At 43.3% G+C, this 20384-nt stretch overlaps 1 protein-coding gene across 8 annotated transcripts in view; it reads left to right on the top strand.

Moving 5' to 3' along the window:
- Positions 1-20384, top strand: part of UNC13B (unc-13 homolog B) — a 390473-nt gene that overhangs the window by 86479 nt on the left and 283610 nt on the right. For all 8 annotated transcript variants that reach the window (XM_073343305.2, XM_073343304.2, XM_073343298.2 and 5 more), the window contains exons 6-7: positions 9583-9656; positions 11840-11897. In XM_073343305.2, the coding sequence (XP_073199406.1) occupies positions 9583-9656; positions 11840-11897 (132 nt within the window). The remainder of the gene's footprint in view (positions 1-9582; positions 9657-11839; positions 11898-20384) is intronic.

Genomic DNA, 20384 nt, shown 5'->3' with positions numbered 1-20384 from the left:
GAGGCTAAGATTGGAATCGTTGCTTCAGAATGGAATCACGTGAGATGTCGATCAGTTCCTCTGGAGCTTTCAAGGTGAGATTTGAATTTGGAGAAAACTGGTAGTCGAATGGGTTTCTTATGCAGTTAAATGTGGTTAGGTCACAATTGAGCCCAGTTTTTAAATACTCTGTGTGAATGTAGGGAGGTGTTCAGCTACATGTTCTTTTATATCCCCAATGGTAACATCACTGGCTGAGATTTCCAGGAGGTCATTCAGCGCTGAAAACATTTGACATTTTTTGTTGTCGACTTGACTTCCAAAGGTTCAGTTTTTTAGTAAGGGCATGTATTTTGTCATTGAGTTTGAGGATGTTTGTTTGTTTCATTTCCTTGTAGTATTCAAAGAATTTAAACAAATGTAAAAAAATGTCAAAAATGTCTGAGAGATAAGAGAGAGTTGCCAACCAACTATTTGATGTCACTTAAATGCTGCTTCAAGGTGGAATCCACTTCGGTCAGAAACACACATGTTGTTTCTCAATTCAAACAGGTGGACTCTTCCCCACGACAGCAAGTGAACCTCTGTGTGCAGTAATAAGTGCTGATGATCCAAGCCCATTTCTTCACACAGACTTTTAAAAAGTTGGGAATTCAGGGGCTTTGCTTTAATAAAATTAATGATTGCTACAGCTTGACTCAAAATGTATTTTAGGTAGGGATCCATATTCTTACCAGCAAGAGGTTTCCTGTGAATCATGCAGCATGTCCACTGGGCTTCTGTGGTGGCTACTTTGTCTGCCGACAAGCCCACTCTTGGTACCAGACAGCTGTCATGGCATCGGTGCAGATCCCTACACAGCTATTCCAGTTAATGTGTTCCCCTGTTATAAAGGCATCAGGGAACTTAAATATTTCCTCTTCCCTACTATATGTCAGCAGTGCCTTGAAGAGGAGAGAGTCGTCTTTTACTCTGTTTTCCCAAGTATACTGAGCATAGACCACTAACTGTGCTGCTCCTGAAACATTGGTGGATTCATCAATCTGTAAGGAAAAGAATGTGCTATTTTTAATCCTTTCCACCACCTGACATATTCTCAATACCGTGACTCACTTTATCATTTGATGGTGGAGTAGAGCTCAGCTGAGTGGCAGCATCTTTGCCAATCATACTTTCTCATTTTTTTCGATTCAAGAAAAATAAGAGGTTTGGCGATGGTGAGGCTTCTTTGCCCTGGTGCTTAAAAGTGAGAGAGCATAAGGTGCTTCCAGAGTTTTGGCTGTCACAGTTGCTGATTTGCATAAGTTTTTTGTTGCTCAAGTTCATGAAGGTTTCTTTCAAAATATTCCACAGACCTCTCCACCTATGTAGGGTGTCTTGTTTGTAAATGTTGCTGGCGCTTTTTTGGTTTTAGGCTATTGGCCAAAACTTGACTGCACAAAACACACTGGGGACTCGGAATGTCTTCTGAGCCAGTGTAAGTAAATCCAAATGCCAAATAAGAAGTGTAGTATTTTCTGGTTTTTGGTTTTTTCCCTGCACTTACAAATTCTGTTCTCCACCCTCTGTCAGCTTGAGCTCCCCTCTTCGTGCCATGTACAATAAAACAATCCATTATTTTTACAGATTAGTTTATTTCAGATATTATAGTACTTTATTTACTTACTTACGCTACCTGTTCTTTCCTGCTGTTAGTTTAGTCTGATGCTCTTCATACACTATAGAAGTGGTAGGCCACATTCTGTGAAAACAAGGGCCTTGCTTAGGGAAGTGACACAACCTGAATGGCCTTGTTCTCATGGAGCGCCCTGCTCTGAGGGCAGAGCGGAGAGTGGCTCTGCTGGCCAGAGGCTGTGAAGGCTGTGCTCCCTGCCAGCTGCTGCAGAGAAGTAAGGGTGGCATGGTATTGTCAGACAGCTTTTCCACCCTTATCTGCTGCTGCTGGCAGGTGGCACTACCTTCACAGCTGGGTGCCCAGCCACCAGCCTGCGATCTCACAACCCCCCTACAATAGTCTAGGGACCCTCTATTGGGTTGGAACCCCACTTTGAGAAACGCTGGTCTAAGGAACCATCTACTTCTCAAGTGTCCCCTTGGGCTTAGAAAAGACTTCACTGTGTTGAACAAAACTATCCTGGTACAATACAGGGCTTTTATTTCTCAAGATGTTTTCACAAAGGTTTGAGCCTCACTTTTTAGAATTTCTTGGGGATCATAGAATCATAGAATATCAGGGTTGGAAGGGACCTCAGGAGGTCTAGTCCAACCCCCTGCTGAAAGCAGGACCAGTCCCCAATTAAATCATCCCAGCCAGGGCTTTGTCAAGCCTGACCTTAAAAACTTCTAAGGAAGGAGATTCTACCACTTCCCTAGGTAACGCATTCCAGTGTTTCACCAAGCTCCTAGTGAAAAAGTTTTTCCTAATATCCAACCAAAATCTCCCCCACTGCAACTTGAGACCATTACTACTTGTCCTGTCCTCTTGCACCACTGAGAATAGTCTAGAACCATCCTCTCTGGAACCCACTCTCAGGTAGTTGAAAGCAGCTATCAAATGCCCCCTCATTCTTCTCTTCTGCAGACTAAACAATCCCAGTTCCCTCAGCCTCTCCTCATAACTCATGTGTTCCAGACCCCTAATCATTTTTGTTGCCCTTCGCTGGACTCTCTCGAATTTATCCACATCCTTCTTGTAGTGTGGGGCCCAAAACTGAACACAGTACTCCAGATGAGGCCTCACCAGTGTCGAATAGAGGGGGACGATCACATCCCTCTATCTGCTCGCTATGCCCCTACTTATACATCCCAAAATGCCATTGGCCTTCTTGGCAACAAGGGCACGCTGCGGACTCATATCCAGCTTCTTGTCCACTCTCACCCCTAGGTCCTTTTCCGCAGAACTGCTGCCTAGCCATTCGGTCCCTAGTCTGTAGCGGTGCATTGGGTTCTTTCGTCCTAAGTGCAGGACCCTGCACTTATCCTTATTGAACCTCATCAGATTTCTTTTGGTCCAATCCTCCAATTTGTCTAGGTCCCTCTGTATCCTATCCCTGTCCTCCAGCGTATCTACCACTCCTCCTAGTTTAGTATCGTCCGCAAATTTGCTGAGAGTGCAATCCACTCCATCCTCCAGATCATTTATGAAGATATTGAACAAAACCGGCCCCAGGACCGACCCCTGGGGCACTCCACTTGACACCGGCTGCCAACTAGACGTGGAGCCATTGATCACTTCCCGTTGAGCCCGACAATCTAGCCAACTTTCTACCCACCTTATACTGCATTCATCCAGCCCATATTTCTTTAACTTGCTGACAAGAATACTGTGGGAGACCGTGTCAAAAGCTGTGCTAAAGTCAAGAAACAACACATCCACTGCTTTCCCTTCATCCACAGAGCCAGTAATCTCATCATAGAAGGTGATTAGTCAGGCATGACCTTCCCTTGGTGAATCCATGCTGACTGTTCCTGATCACTTTCCTCTCATGTAAGTGCTTCAGGATTGATTCTTTGAGGACCTGCTCCATGATTTTTCCAGGGACTGAGGTGAGGCTGACTGGCCTGTAGTTCCCAGGATCCTCCTCCTTCCCTTTTTTAAAGATTGGCACTTCATTAGTCTTTTTCCAGTCATCCGGGACTTCCCCCGTTTGCCACGAGTTTTCAGAGATAATGGCCAATGGCTCTGCAATCACAACCACCAATTCCTTTAGCACTCTTGGATGCAACGTGTCCGGCCCCAGGGACTTGTGCACGTCCAGTTTTTCTAAATAGTCCCTAACCACGTCTTTCTCCACAGAGGGCTGGCCATCTATTCCCCATGCTGTGATGCCCAGCACAGCAGTCTGGGAGCTGACCTTGTTCATGAAGACGGGGGGAAAAAAGCATTGAGTACATTAGCTTTTTCCACATCCTCTGTCACTAGGTTGCCTCCCTCATTCAGTAAGGGGCCCATACTTTCCTTGGCTTTCTTCTTGTTGCCAACATACCTGAAGAAACCCTTCTTGTTACTCTTGACATCTCTTGCTAGCTGTAGCTCCAGGTGTGATTTGGCCCTCCTGATTTCATTCCAACATGCCTGAGCAATATTTTTATACTCTTCCCTGGTTATATGTCCAGTCTTCCACTTCTTGTAAGCTTCTTTTTTATGTTTAAGATCCGCTAGGATTTCACCGTTAAGTCAAGCTGGTCGCCTGCCATATTTACTATTCTTTCGACACATCGGGATGGTTTGTCCCTGTAACCTCAACAGCGATTCCTTGAAATACAGCCAGCTCTCCTGGACTCCTTTCCCCTTCATGTTAGTTCCCCAGGGGATCCTAGCCATCCGTTCCCTGAGGGAGTCGAAGTCTGCTTTCCTGAAGTCCAGGGTCCGTATTCTGCTGCTTTCCTTTCTTCCCTGTGTCAGGATCCTGAACTCAACCAACTCATGGTCACTGCCTCCCGAATTCCCATCCACTTTTGCTTCCCCCACTAATTCTTCCCGGTTTGTGAGCAGCAGGTCAAGAAAAGCTCCCCCCTAGTTGGCTCCTCTAGCACTTGCACCAGGAAATTGTCCCCTACGTTTTCCAAAAACTTCCTGGATTGTCTATGCACCGCTGTATTGCTCTCCCAGCAGATATCAGGAAGATTAAAGTCACCCATGAGAACCAGGGCGTGCGATCTAGTAGCTTCCGCGAGTTGCTGGAAGAAAGCCTTATCCACCTCATCCCCCTGGTCCGGTGGTCTATAGCAGACTCCCACTACTACATCCCTCTTGTTGCTCACACTTCTAAACTTAATCCAGAGACACTCAGGTTTTTCTGCAGTTTCGTACCGGAGCTCTGAGCAGTCATACTGCTCCCTTACATACAGTGCTACTCCCCACCTTTTCTGCCCTGCCTGTCCTTCCTGAACAGTTTATAACCATCCATGACAGTACTTCAGTCATGTGAGTTATCCCACCAAGTCTCTGTTATTCCAATCACGTCATAATTCCTTGACATCACCAAGACCTCTGGTTCTCCCTGCTTGTTTCCAAGGCTTTGTGCATTTGTATATAAGCACTTGAGAGAACCTGCTGATTGCCCCTCATTCTCAGTATGAGGCAGGGGCCCTCCCCTCACAGACGTTCCTGCCTGTGCTTCCTCCCGGTATCCTGCTTTCCCACTTACCTGAGGGCTTTGGTCTCCTTCCCCCGGTGAACCTAGTTTAAAGCCCTCCTCACTAGGTTAACCAGCCTGCTCGCAAAGATGCTCTTCCCTCTCTTCGTAAGGTGGAGCCCGTCTCTGCCCAGCACTGCTCCTTCATGGAACACCATCCCATGGTCAAAGAATCCAAAGCCTTCTCTCCGACACCACCTGCGTAGCCGTTCGTTGACTTCCACGATTCGACGGTCCTTACCCCGGCCTTTTCCTTCCACGGGGAGGATGGACGAGAAGACCACTTGCGCCTCAAACTCCTTTATCCTTCTTCCCAGAGCCACGTAGTCCGCAGTGATCCGCTCAAGGTCATTCTTGGCAGTATCATTGGTGCCCACGTGAAGAAGCAGGAAGGGGTAGCGATCCGAGGGCTTGATGAGTCTCGGCAGTCTCTCTGTCACATCGCGAATCTTAGCCCCTAGCAAGCAGCAGACTTCTCGGTTTTCCCGATCAGGGCGGCAGATAGATGACTCAGTCTCCCGAAGGAGAGAGTCCCCGACCACCACCACCCGCCTCCTTCTCTTGGGAGTGGTGGTCATGGAACCCCCAACCTCAGGACAGTGCATCTCATGCCTTCCAACCAGCGGAGTCTCCTTCTGCTTTCTCCCCCCAGACGTATCATCTGGTCCACTCTCTGTCACATCGCGAATCTTAGCCCCTGGCAAGCAGCAGACTTCTTGCTATTCACTTTATAGATGTCATCCTTTAGCCTTGCAGATTGTCACATTTATAAAGGCTGTGGCAATGAACTGAACTAGGGTTTTGTCACTTCCTATTGTAATGCAATAAAACCTCAGTCTTAACACTAAATATTTCCTTCAGGAGTTAAAGTGAATGTGCTAGCTGCTTTTGGTCAGAGATTCTTTTCAGACTGCTGCTGATTCCTTTCAATTTTTGTTTCTGGTATTTCCTAATACATCCTTGAAGCTGCCTATGGATTTGCAGGAGGTCAGAGCAGACCGGGGGTTGGCAACCTGTGGCACACGTGCCGATTTTTACTGACATGCTGCTGCCCGCTGCGGTCTGGGGTCCTGGCCGTCGGCCCCGCTCAGCCTGCTGCTGGCCTGGGTGAACGGAACCCGCAGCTGGCAGCAGGCTGAGCGGGCCAGGGGCCAGCGGCCAGGATCCCGGCTGGCAGGAGCCAGCGGACGGAATCCCAGACCGGCAGCGGGCTGAGCTGCTCAGCCCGCTGACTATCTGGGGTTCCAGCCACTGGCCCCCGCAAACTGGGGTCTGGGCCTCCAGCCCTGCTCAGCCCTCCTGCCGGCATGGGGTACCAGCAGCCAGCCCAGCTCTGCTCCTGGCCTGGGCCCAGCGCTCTGCAGCCCTTATAAAAAATTATACTACAATTAGCTTAAAAACTTGAAAACTTAACTTTATATATTACAGTAATTGTTAAAAATGTATAATGTTAATAAATACATAGGTTTGATGAAACAAAGTAGTTGTACTTATGTGCCTGTGTTTAATTTGTGTTTTTGATGATTTACCTTCTAAAAAAATCTTACATGTCTCGCACCCCCAGAAAGGGCGTCTCGCACCCCCAGGGGGTGTGTGCACCCCAGGTTAAGAACCACTGCACTAAACTGATCAGATCCACATTCTAATTTAAATGAAGCTTCTTAAACATTTTAAAAACCTTGTTTACTTTACATACAACAATAGTTTAGTTATATAATATAGACTTATGGAGAGAGACCTTCTAAAAACGTTAAAATGTATTACTGGCAGGCAAAATCTTAAATTAGAGTGAATAAATGAAGACTTGGCACGCCACTTGTGAAAGGTTGCCGACCATTGGACTACACAATCATCATGGTCCCTTCTGACCTTAAAGTCTATGAGTAAAGTCTATGAAGGTTCAAGCCACAGGAAAAAAAGGAGTTCCACCACTGTAAAACTCTCTTGTTTTGTAACGACATCCCTGAAAATGTAAAGTTATAAGTGTTATGAATATTAGTAATTTTCCTTCTTGTTTCTCTGTTTTGAAAGTTGTCATTTGAGTGCAGGTGTGTAATGGTGGTGAATAGCAACTGGAGCAGTGCTGAAAACTTGTGCTGCCTCTGTTATCTAGGATGGACTCTGGTGCTTCCCCCTCCCCTCAAATTCCCCAGGCGAAAATTCCCTACTTTGAAATAAGAACAAAGGACCATTAGAAAGCAGACACCAAAGCTCAATGCTACTTTTTGTATTTGTGGTATTTTTTTTTAAATATATGTTATGCAAAAATGGTCCCTGTTTTTCTAAAGCCTCATTTTTAGAAGTGACAGGTTTCAGAGTAGTAGCCGTGTTAGTCTTGTTGTGAATTATACCCGACAGGTCACGCACAGGAACTGCTGCGAATTATACCCGACAGGTCACGCACAGGAACTGCTGCGAATTATACCCGACAGGTCACGCACAGGAACTGCTGCGAATTATACCCGACAGGTCACGCACAGGAACTGCTGCGAATTATACCCGACAGGTCACGCACAGGAACTGCTGCGAATTATACCCGACAGGTCACGCACAGGAACTGCTGCGAATTATACCCGACAGGTCACGCACAGTTTGAGTCTAGGCTGAGGCACACGAACAAAGTTCACAACTGCAGAGTTCCCAAAGATACTAAGTTTGTTACGCTCGAGCATGGTGCCCCCCTGCTAGTCAGGAGGGGACCCCGAATGCAGGTTATAGAGAGATTATATACCTTTTAGCAAAGCACGTTGCCCTTGTGCATCGGAAACCTTAGCCAATAGACAAACCCTTCCCTTATCTACCACCTATCCCTCCTAGGTACATTCCCCATGCTAAACCATTACTTCAACTACACAACATGGTCCTAAAGCAATGCACCAGTAGCCTTTCTTATCAGGATGGGAGGCTCACATTAAGTCCAGGAGGCAGGGAGTTAGGAACAGACAAAGAACAGAAACCGGGAGTCGAGACAGGCTGGAAACAAGGGGGAGGGTTTTCACAGGAATACAGTATCTAAGGAACACTCCTTCTGGTGCATGATGTGCTTGCTTTTAGACAATGGTGGGCCCCAAACCAAAATGGAGTCACATATGCTAACTTTTTCTTAACCGTCTGTATCCGCAAAAAGAACAGGAGTACTTGTGGCATCTTAGAGACTTGCTTATGCTCAAATAAATTTGTTAGTCTCTAAGGTGTCACAGGTACTCCTGTTACTTTTAGAAGTGCTATCCTTTTGTTAAGTATTCCGGGAGAGGGCTCGGGTGAGATTTCACTCTAAACAGTGCATTTCTTTTAATATTGTGTTTCTCCACAGTTTCTCCTTGTTGGATTCTGTTCTGCATCCTGCTGAAGTTTCTGAAGTGACCTCAATAATTCTCTCACAGGGCTGCTTTGCGTTAAGCTGCAGCAGTCCCTGTTGCTGATGATGTAGCTCACTGCCTTTCCTTGGTACCGTCTAGATTTGCAGCTTGTACATTTGTCACTTTAATTGTAACTTGACCATCATTCTGTGACATTGTGGTCCTCAGAGCACTCTCTCTGGCCTTCCAATGCGGGGTATATCTGCACTAGTTCATCTCCCAAGCGCAAGTGACAGTCCCCTCCTCAAAAAGATGACCCTCTCTGAAAATGACAATTACAGAGTCCATTATATAATGTTTTTTATTGTTTTAAATTTTGAAATAGAAAATAGTTACCCAAGCCACGGGTACTAAACTGTCAGCTGCAAACATTTAGCTGACAAGCACAGGCGTGTTAATTGTGTATCTGGACAGCTCAGCCTCTAGAAGAGGAAGGAGTGTTTTTAGTTTACCATAAAGTTAAACCTTCACTGCACAGTGGTGAAAACACAGTCACTTTAGCGGAATTCATTCAGGTAACATCAATTGCCCCAGAAGAGACAGTTTATGGCCTGCGAAGGAAAACTGGGGTGATTTTATTAGTTTGTAGATGCTTAGATACACCCTGATGTGCCATGAATGAAAATATGCTCTCTAGATGGGGTAGTTAGAGGCATTGTTCTTCTGGGGTTAAGGGGAGAGAACTTGGGAGAAGAGGCCTTTGATCACATCATATTGTGTTTCCAAGTGTGTAGCTGGTTCATAATTTTTTTAGTGACTCATTATATTTATTATAATTGTATAAACCAGTCAGATTTTGCATCCTTCTTTTCTGCTTTGAGTGTATTTTGTGTTTGGTTAGGTAGCGATAAACTAGAATGTTTACATACAGAGACCTGGAACTAAATTACTATTTAAAACTTATTTTACGTTTGATGCTAATAGAGGACATTTCAGTGAATTTCAAAATGAAGGCGGTCTTTATGATGTGCTTTAAAAAAAATCCTGTTCTCTTGGAATGTCATCACTGTTTTAAGTGTTGCTGTTGAATACAAATTTATTTAAAAAAATAACTTGCTGGATAACTAATTTAGTGTGAATGACTGATGCCTTTGCTGTTGCTATAGATATCCCTGAGGAGGAAGCCAGATATTGGACCAAAAAACTAGAACAGATAAACTCTTTGGAAGATCGTGCTGAGGTGAGTAAACCTCACTTCAATCATGCAAACACTATAATTAAAGTAGGATTCTGATCCAAAATGCTCCAGAGTGTACTGTAGTGCTATGCAGAATTTCCATGACAGTTAAGTTTAGGTAATTACTATTGTTTTCCTTCATTCACAAGTTTTTCACTGAGCTGTTCACATTCCCTTATGTGCGGTGTTAATGCCAGCTAGAATAAGAGGCTGCAGCATGTGGAAATTGAGGAGAAATTGATTTTTGCATGATACTTGGGGCTTGTGTACACTGCGAAGTTGTCGTTTACACACGCTAACTTTTTAGTGACAAGGCTGTGTTGACGCTGACTTGTCACTAAAAGCTGTGTGGTGTAGACAAGCCCTTTGATTCAAAACAAGTGTAAAACTCTGGCTTTGCTAGACAGCAGGATGAGGCAGTTAGGAGAACAGTGCTGCCCCAGGCTATGTTTGTTGTTATTGAAAACCAGAAAAGGAACACTTCAGTTTCTTAGCTCTTTATGCAAAATATACACCAAGGACACTTGTCTTACTGAAGGTGATATTTATCTGGTTGATGGACTTAATTTCTTGCATTTAAGGAACTTGTTAACTCCAACAAGGGCAGGTGTAAACAGTGTTAACCAAAAGTGTAATACGTTTCTCTACAAGAGAGTATTAATAAAAGGTCCTGTTGGTGATAGAGATGTAGGGTGTTGAAGTTTGGGGGAAATGTATTGTACTCTTAACTTAGCCTTCCTCCGTTAAGTGTGTTAGTGGATTCATTGTGGAGATCAAGAATACTCAGGCAGAAGTTAAGTCTTGTCTCGAACTGTTTAACCTAGTCTCACAGCTGTGTTTAGGTGGAAAAATAGCTTGCATGTAGCTTCTTTTGGATTCAGGGATCCAGTAATAGCTCTAGAGCTGCTTGGTATCTGTGAACCTGGTGAAAAAGCAAGTCGTGTGAACTTACAACTTTCCAGTAATTCTGCTGCAATATATCCCTCCTCCTGGGTTGAAAGCTATGGGTTTCAGCAGGGGAATTCTAGTGCCAGACACGCAGTGGAACATAGGTGCCCTCTAGTGATTCATCAAATTCTTGGTAGATGAAGTTTGCATGAATTGTGATGCAATCCCCAATTCTTTTAGATGGCTTGTCTGCTCATCCAGCCTGTTCTTTCTCACTGTGCTTACCTATTCAGCTTCTTGCTAGTCAACTGAAAGTGCGTCCCTGTGTTTACTTCCTCATTTTTTGTGAAATAGCTCCGCTGGTGGTCAGTGTATGGCATTGATTTGAGGACTCAATATTTCAAAACTTGCAGCCTTCCACTGACTTTGGGGCCCTTTTTCCCAGCTCTTGGCTGATGAGGGTTGTGTTCTTGACATTTTGCCTAATAGGATTATAAATTATTCTGCTTATCTTCTGTCTCTAGCCTCAGACAGATCACTGGATTATTTTTGAATTATTGGTGTGGTACTGGGAGGAGGTGGCCAAAACAATATCATAAACATATCTCAAGGGAACACCTTTAATGCTGCAGCAGACCCTTTCGGAATAATCCAAAATTGGTTAAATGGAATCTGTGTGCTCCAGTGTAGTGTTAAATAAAATGTAAAATCCTTCATGTTGTGGGATGTTTCCAGACTATGCTGAAAGAGTGTTCTGGGTATTGCACTGCTAATTAGCACGCTAATTATCTAGCTCTTTCCTAGTTCCCACATCCAGTACTGCATTCAAACACAGGTACCTCAAATTCATATTTAGGCATCTCATATATAAATTGCCGTATTCTCAGGCTCCTGAGTGCGCACACATTCCACTGAAATCACTGCTCAGCAGCTCTGAAATTTAGACATTTATATTTTAGGTGACTAAATATGGATTTAGGTGCCTAATTCGAGGCCCCCAAGTCTGAAATTTTTTGTCTTGAGCTTTTAAAGTAGATAAGACTTTACCGAAGCCTTGTGTGCAGCCATGAACAGATATTTTGCATGGGATAGTGCCAGTTTTTACTTTTCTGGGAGCGTGTTCTGTATTTGGGAATTAAGGAAAATATTATTTTGTACTTTAACACCTTCCCTCCCCCTCCCACCCCCCACGCCGATATCCTCTCAGAGCGTAAGCTTGTTATGTTCTGGAAATCCTGTTTTATAAGGTTACTTTCAATCTGTTATCTGTCTGTGCTCTTTCTTTTGTCTTTCCTTAGTATTCATTTTCAGAAGAAGTCCAGAAGAAACCATTGCCCACTGCTGCCTCCCAGTGTTGTAAGTATGACTTTATTTTCTCTCTCAACACTATTTTGTCTTAAACGAATGTTGGTTCACTCTATGGTTAATTAACATTGGCTGGTGTATCCAGGCAAAGTTCTCTAGTTAGAGCTGCAGTTAGGAAATGGCAGCCTGCGTGACATCTAGGTCTGATGTTAAACTAGTCATTTTTATAGGTCAGGAAGAATTCTCTAAACGTAGGCTTCTGCCGTAAAGAGCCCTATGAATGATCTTAGCCGTACAAGATTAATAGTGAAATCTGAAACTCTGCCATTAACCTATTCTTGTTCTACCAGTGTAGTAGACATACAAGGTTTATGAGATCACCTGAAATGTTCAGATCTCTGTAGTAACAATGGATAATGGGAGAGTTAGATGGAATATATTTCAGACTTCACTCTGAGGTTTTTGTTGTGTTTTTTCTGTCAAATCATTAATATGATTTTTAATAGTATTGTATGGTAGTCTTATGCCTTTTTTTAACGGTGTATTTTTTGGAGGAGGAGAATATTTGGAGGCTGAAATCATGTCCGTGCACCTGTTAAAATGTAGTAACGTTTTGTGTATTATTCCTAATATTGCATTTATTCTCGGCATATTCTTTAATACAGTGAGATGAAAAAATATTCATTAATGTTGCTTGTTTCTGCTTTAACTCACTATTTTGGATCTGTTTCCTTTTTGGTACTTATGAAAATGTGAATGTGGAAAGTTTAGCACATGTTGTGTACTGATTGTTTTGCAAAATTATATTTTTGAAAAGCTATTTTTAGTTTACAGCAGGGAGGGGATATCTAATGTTGTAAGGTGAAAGCAAAGTTGATACATCCTTTAACGGCTTGACCGCTTTTGGAAACATAACAGGGACAGGGGAGGGAATGCTCAGGCAATATTCTCTATAACTATACACTCCCCTTCGTCCTGCACCTCAGTGTAACTCTTTGGTGAAGTACAGGTCAGAGTTCAGTCTTTTCAGGACTTTTCAGAAAGCATTACACAGAGTTAAACCTCAGGGCTATTGTATGTAAAACCCTGATAAATGGATGGTAATAGACCCCAGTCCGTTTCAAAGGGAGAGCACTATACGCTTTCTCAGTAAAACAGACGCTATTGTAAGTAGTGTTTGAAATACTATGAATCATTTTTAAACAAAAGCTATTTGACATGAACTTCTGATGTCCCTTGTACAGACTTACACCTTTTGTTTCTGTTACAAACATTCAAATATAAGGTTTCAGCATAACGTTTTCTATACTTCAACACATCATGTCCCCTCTGATCTTTTTTCAGAGGTCATTTTTCAGCCTTTATGCCATGAATGTAGTATGTAGTGTGTGTCACCTGGACTCTGCAGAGCTTGAGAAATAGGAGGTCTCAATCCTTCCAAGAAGTCTATCATCTGTATCCAAAGTGGTGCAGGGGTTGGGATCAGCATATAAAATATCCATTTCCTGGAGCTCGTTATAGGGCATCATCTTCTCTCCATGAGCCCAGCTAAGTCAGGCAAAATTCACAAACCTTCAGCTCACTCAGTGCTGCCCCAGTCTCGCCCTCTAAGTGAGATACAGTCCCAGTTAGAGCGGTTAGCTGGTAGCTCAATGTAATTTCCACTGGCTCTGTAGTCTCTAGGGGTAACAAATGCTCCCCTGCCAGCTTTCCCTGTAGGTCCATAAAACATACCACAGTGATAGGTCCATCAGTGGCTATTAGCCAAGGTAGTCAGGGACAACCCCATGCTCTGGGTGTTCCTGAACCTCTGACTGGCAGAAACTGGGACTGGATGACGGGATGGATCACTCGATAATTGCACTGTTCTGTTCATTCCCTCTGAAGCATCTGGCATTGGCCACTGTTGGAAGACTGGATACTGGGCTAGATGGGCCATTGGTCTGACCCAGCATGGCCTTTCTTATGATCAAACATTATCTTAATGGAGGGCTTCCCTGGTAAATAAAGCTGGAAGAGCACTAACCCGTACCCAGAGTGGTACAGAGATTGGGACCCAGCCCACGCAGTAGACACATCTCTTGGTCTTGCTTTGATCAGTCACTCAGTCCATAGAGCTGTCTTTAACTCCTGTATTTATAACCTTCCCCTTGCCCCCATTGCACTTTGGTTACGTCAGCACTCAGAGGGTGACTTGGGTGTCACCTACCAGGTGGATTGCCCACAGTGAAAACGTCATATAATACAGCATCAAAACAGCTACGGAGCATGTCTGGTAACTGCTGCACTCTGTTCTGGAAGTTTCTGGGACCCTCTAGATGAGTTGCCCTGCCCTGCTCTCTGCACATGTGCAGATACTCAGAATATCTAGCTAAGATCCTAGTCTCCTGCCCTGGAGCAATAAAGTGAAATGTTGCAGTATCATGTGGGTTACAGAAGCAACATAATAAAACTCATGCTCTGTCATTCAAACAAGTCTCCTATTCTCCGTTAAAATCCTATAAGACTAGGGTATTACACTCTACAGGTTGTTTATCCAATAGGCTGATTATGGGATCGCTACAAAGCTGTTAACATTAGTAAAGGTTAATTACTGTTTACCTTTTTTTGGACAGGAGAATTATCTGTGTGTGGTTTAATCATTTTGTCTGTAATATCTTCAGAGATTTTGAATATTTAACCAGTTAAAACATTCAGCTTTTCCCAGTCAGTTCTAGCTGAAAGCCCTACTGGACAGTGTATCGAGCATCCCAACTGTGGTATCTAAAATAATTCCAAGTGCAGCTTTAAAAATTAAACAAATACTGTAGGTATTAAAGCAGGAAAATAATCCTTAAAGTGAATCCACATACGGAAAAAGACAATTACCGTAAAAAATTTAAAATCAACAAACTGAATTGAAAAAATGAAAATATTTAAGTTGGGATGACTTAGCTACCAGGCTCCAAACTTCAAAGGATCAAAGAAAAGCAGTACCAATGTAAAGTGGCTGAGGGGTAAATGTTCTTCCTGATCATTAAAATGACTTTCGTGGCTTCCTGCAGTAGCAATACAGAAGATTCTCAGCAGTTGTGAAAGGCTCACGTGAATGATCTTTTCCAAATCTCATGATGTGTGGGTGAATCAGGAGGAATTTTCATGTATCAGATAGCTGCACCTGTTTCCACAGCACAGCATTTATAAATTGTAAAGCTCCCATGACAAGTAGCATCTGCTATGTATAAAGCTTTCATTTTATGTAAATCAAGGTTGTAAACATTAAAACTACAATTGTCATTTCTAGACCTCTTGCTAGTAGCCTCAATTTTGCTAGAAAGCAATCTTATTTATGAAACAGGTAACGTGAAGGCCTGATGTCAGATCACAAATCAGTTTTCATCTTGTTTAAAGAGAAAAATAAACTTATCAAACATTACACATGCTATGTAACTATTATTTCTTGGAACAATGGCATTTTGTAGCCTTCCAGCCAAATGGAAAACCTAGGAGGAAACCGATCTGTTAGCAGTCCCCAAAGTATTAAACAATAGGTCTTGCATGAGTGGTTAATTTGATTTGTCCTGGGCATGAAAATGGAGCCATTAGAAATGTGGCAATATAAATGTGTACAGTAAGTGGCCAATCTTTTTGAACTCCCAGTAAATTCTTTATGGCACTCTCCTATCTACTCTTTGTCTGTTGTCTTCAGTGGGAGCTGTGAGTGCTTAGTATCGCTGAAAATCAGGCTACTTACATACCTAAATATGTAAGTAGTCCTCACCAAGTTCTGAAACTGTTGGCCTTGTATCTCTTGTTTTTACGTAGTAAATCTGTGGTTGCGCTGTCCCTAAGACCACAGTGGGAGCCATGAGTGCTTGTACAGCTTCTGCACTGCCAGTGTGCAACTCAGCACTTGGCAACAAAATAATAATAATAATAATTAAGAACCTTAAGAGCTTAAATTTAAAAAGAAAAAAATCTAGGACAGACCACTTGTAATTCCATAGTGAAGGCTGAGTTGAGTTTTCCTTGTCAAAGAAAGATTCAGTCTCTTTATCTGTGAAATAATGTAGCCGATCCTGCGTAAAAATATAGCGCTTTGAGTATAGAAGGAATATTCTTAGAATTTAAAAATGTCACTGCTAATTATTTTGTTTTAAAAAAAGCACAATAAATTTAGCACTCATCAGACTCTTCTCCTAAATGAGCTCAATAATGAAATAAGAGACTTCCCAAGCTTCCCATAGAAATTGAGATGGGATCACACCCAAGATCTATCCAGTTCAATATCCTGTCTCTGACAAGGGCCAGCACCAGATGTCTCAGAGGATGGTGCAAGAACCCTAGAGTAGGCAGGATCTCATAGAATCCTAGAATATCAGGGTTGGAGGGGACCTCAGGAGGTCATCTAGTCCCACCCCCTGCCTCTGTGAAGATCTTATTTTAACAGTGAAGAGACTGTCTTAAAACCTGAAGTATCCATATTTTAAATCCAGATTGGATGCCTTTCTAAAAGAGCTGTTCCAGTTCAAACAAGAAGTAATTCAGGGGTTGTCCTATTGCCTGTGTTATGCAGGAGACCAGACTAGATTATCACAGTGGTCCCTTCTGGCTTTACAATGTGTGAATCCTGTGGATAAAGCTCACTGAAATCTCATAGGTTCCACTTGAAGAAATAAACAATTGTTGCATCTAATTATAGACTGGGCCAGCGATCGTTCAGATCACTTTTAAACTGGGCTTTCAGAGTTAACTCAAACAATCATGATACTTTCTCCAGCTAATTTGTATGTTGCAATTCTATTGGTTGAAATGAGTCAGTGGAGTGAGGGGAGTGGTTATACACATCTCATTAGATTACATGACCCTTAACTGTTACTGTTCTGCATCGGCTGTGTGACTGTTCGCTGGCTCCTCTGCTTTGTCAGTGGTGCGTTTCTCTCCAGTGGACTGGATTAGGTTCGTTGAAGCCGGACTCCTGGTGAGGAAAAACACCTCTGGGCGCATGAGTGGTGGTTTATGGTAGACTCTCACATCCCTGGTCTTCCATGCCTTCCTTATGGTGGCCATTTTTCCTCAAGGTGCAACTTTCTAATGTTGAAAGAGGGGGCATGATGGCATCCCTGTGGTGGAACCTGGGACTGTAGAACCTCTGTGCCCCCTTACTTCACCAATCTAGATTGTCTCTCACAATGCCTTACTGGTGACAAGCAGCAAACCCCTCCAGGTGCTGTTACCACTCAGTACAACCTCATGTGGAGCCTCATACCCAGCCAGATTGCATGAATGCTCCCAGAGCCACTCAAGAATCACACAGAGAAAGGCACCAGCCAAATCCCCCCAGCTCCCAGCCTTATACCATAGGAATCATAGAATATCAAGGTTGGAAGGGACCTCAGGAGGTCATCTGGTCCAACCCCCTGCTCAAAGCAGGACCAATCCCCAACTAAATCATCCCAGCCAGGGCTTTGTCAAGCCTGACCTTAAAAACTTCTAAGGAAGTGGATTCCACCACCTCCCTAGGTAATGCATTCTAGTGCTTCACCACCCTCCTAGTGAATTTTTTTTCTTAATATCCAACCTAAATTTCCCCCACTGCAACTTGAGATCATTACTCCTCATTCTGTCATTTGCTACCACTGAGAACGGTCTAGATCCATCCTCTTTGGAACCTCCTTTCAGGTAGTTGAAAGCAGCTCTCAAATCCCCCCTCATTCTTCTCTTCCGCAGACTAAACAATCCCAGTTCCCTCAGCCTCTCCTCTTAACTCATGTGCTCCAGCCCCCTAATAATTTTCGTTGCCCTCCGCTGGACTCTTTCCAATTTTTCCACATCCTTCTTGTAGTGTGGAGCCCAAAACTGGACACAGTACTCCAGATGAGGCCTCACCAATGTCGAATAGAGGGGAACGATCACGTCCCTCGACCTGCTGGCAATGCCCCTACTTATACATCCCAAAATGCCATTGGCCTTCTTGGCAACAAGGGCATATACCGTCTTGCACTGCTCAAGATCCTTTCTTGAGCAATGCAAGTTTATTGATTGGTTCACTACTTCATTAATGGAAAGTGGACACACACAGGCCTTTGTAAACTAAGCAGATTTACCAAGCACTTCAGTCAAACTCACTGGTAAGGATAAACATTAGAATAAGTTTATTGATGACAAAAGATGGATTTTAAGTGATTTTCAGTGATAGGCAGAAGTCAGAGTGGCTACCAAAAGAAAATAAAGATAAGCACGCAGTCTACATTCTTAACCTTATTAGATTAGGCAACATCTGGACTAAGCAGTTTTTCTCATCCCACTGGATACTGCAGGTTGGTTAGTCTTTCATATGCAGGCTCTCCCTGTTAGCCTGGGGACCAGTCTCCTCAGCTCCAGCGTTCCCATTGCCTTTAGCATAGGTGGGGGAAGAGACAGGACAAAACATGTGGCCTCTGTCCTATATTTCATATCCTCATTCCATGTGCTTGGAGACCATAAGTCCTGGCATATCTGGTTGGCATTGCTGAGTCACCAGGCAAGGTTGAGCAGTTCCTCTGGTGTGGCCTGAATTGTAACTCCCACGATGGCTGTTGATGGTTCGACTCCCGCCCGGCTGTTGGTTAGCTCCTTTGTTGTTTCTGGGCAACTAATATCTGGAGATTCCTCAACTCACAGCGTATTTTAGTGACAACCATACAGTATAATCTCATAACATCATATGCACTAATGATATATATTTAGATAGAATAATCGTGTTTCAGCAGATCATAACCTTTCCCATGATACTTTACGTGGCATGCTTTATATGAAATATCACAATTATGTACAAATGGAGTACAGGGCGCTCCCTCTGAGGTACAGAGTGTCAGAATGGGGAGCTATGATGAAGGAAGGCAGCATATGGGAAAAGGGATCTGTGTTCGGCAGATTGCCGCTATGCAGAGCAGGACCCTGGATTGTGTGGGAGCGCAGTGTACATGCCAACGTCTCTGGCTTTCTGAAGGCTCTTTCTGCCACAGGTGCCTTTGTACCCACTATCTTGGCAGGCTGTGAAACCGAGGCAGCAGTTGTATGGGAAGATCTTTAAATCCAGATTGGATGTAGTTCTAAAAGACATGGTGTAGCTCAGCCAGACGTTACGGAATTGACGCAAATGAGCACTTGCTGAAATTCGCTCAACTGTGCTGTGGATGAGGGCCAGTGTTACGGAGAAGTATCATGTTCCCTTCTGGCCTTATTTATGAATCTCTATTGATGCCTTGGCACAGAAGGGGACTGGGCTCCCTACCCCAAGTCCGTGTTGGATGCACAGTCCTGGATGTCCCCAACACAGGACTCCCCTCACATAAACCTCTTCCCACTTCAGGCCCTAGTCACATCTTTGCCCTCTCCCCTCTATCTTCAGGATAGCCACTAAATCGCCTCTCTCCTCACATGGGGTACTCTTCCGCTTCTCACCGCCCGTGCTCTGCACATACTTCTGCTCACCTTTCATTGCCTCCCTCCCCACAATGATAACTCTGCTCTGTAGTCATTCCAGGCAGTGAGTATACAGTTATGATTAGGGCGTATTAGACCCAGATGTGATTAACTATTTTTAGAGGGTGCTTTATAACTTTTTTTTTCCTTTTTGGCATAACTATAGTAGAGAATTAAGGTTTTTTGGTGCATATGTGCCTTTCCAGACCTTAACATATTTGAATTTGTTTTTAATTTAACTTTAGCTCTGAATTTCCTAATGCTTGTTTGTGGAAATAATTGCAGCACTCCCGTAATGTCTTTTACCAGTAATCTGGAATTAAAATTGAAAGAGCAAATCAGTAAGTTACTCGGCTTTTATTTTATGGAAAAACACTGTTTGAAGTACACTAGCTTGCATGGTATCTTTATTTGATTACTCAGTTTGTTGAATCTCTGAATGCCAGACTCAATTAGCATTTTAGAAGGCAAGGATTTGTTCTTTATACATGTCCAAAACTGCTTCTAGCAATGTCAAATTTCATTATATTTCACCCCGAGTCATTCTACCAGTGTTTACATGCTGTCCACTTCAAGTCAGTCACGATGCAAACTGGTACAGAAAAGTGTTTGCTTTTTTAGAAAACAGTTTTAGTTTTCTCTGCTGGCAAATCAGCAACTGCAAATATTGTCTGTAACCAGGGAGTTAATAAATCTAAAATAGAGAGAAGTTTCTCAAGAGTGTTCTTATCAAGACAAGCTAATTGCTTCCAGATTGTTTGGTAAATTTGTCCCCCCAAGCCCTACATCCTCTTCCCTGGGGAAGGCTTGATAAGAATCCTCACCAATTTGTACAGGTGAACACAGACCCAAACCCTTGGATCTTAAAAACAATGAAAAATCAATCAGGTTCTTAAAAGAAGAATTTTAATTAAAGAAAAGGTAAAAGAATCACCTCTGTAAATCAGGATGGTAAATACCTTACAGGGTAATCAGATTCAAAACATAGAGAATCCCTGTGGGCAAAACCTTAAATTACAAAAAGACACAGCTTATTTTACCAGCCATTAAACAAAAGAAAATCTAATGCATGTTCTAGCTAGATTACTTACT

Source organism: Lepidochelys kempii, chromosome 5, assembly GCF_965140285.1.
Source record: "Lepidochelys kempii isolate rLepKem1 chromosome 5, rLepKem1.hap1, whole genome shotgun sequence".
NCBI lineage: Eukaryota > Metazoa > Chordata > Testudines > Cheloniidae > Lepidochelys > Lepidochelys kempii.
Note: the sequence above shows the minus strand (reverse complement) of the source record. Positions and strands in the feature narration are given on the sequence as shown.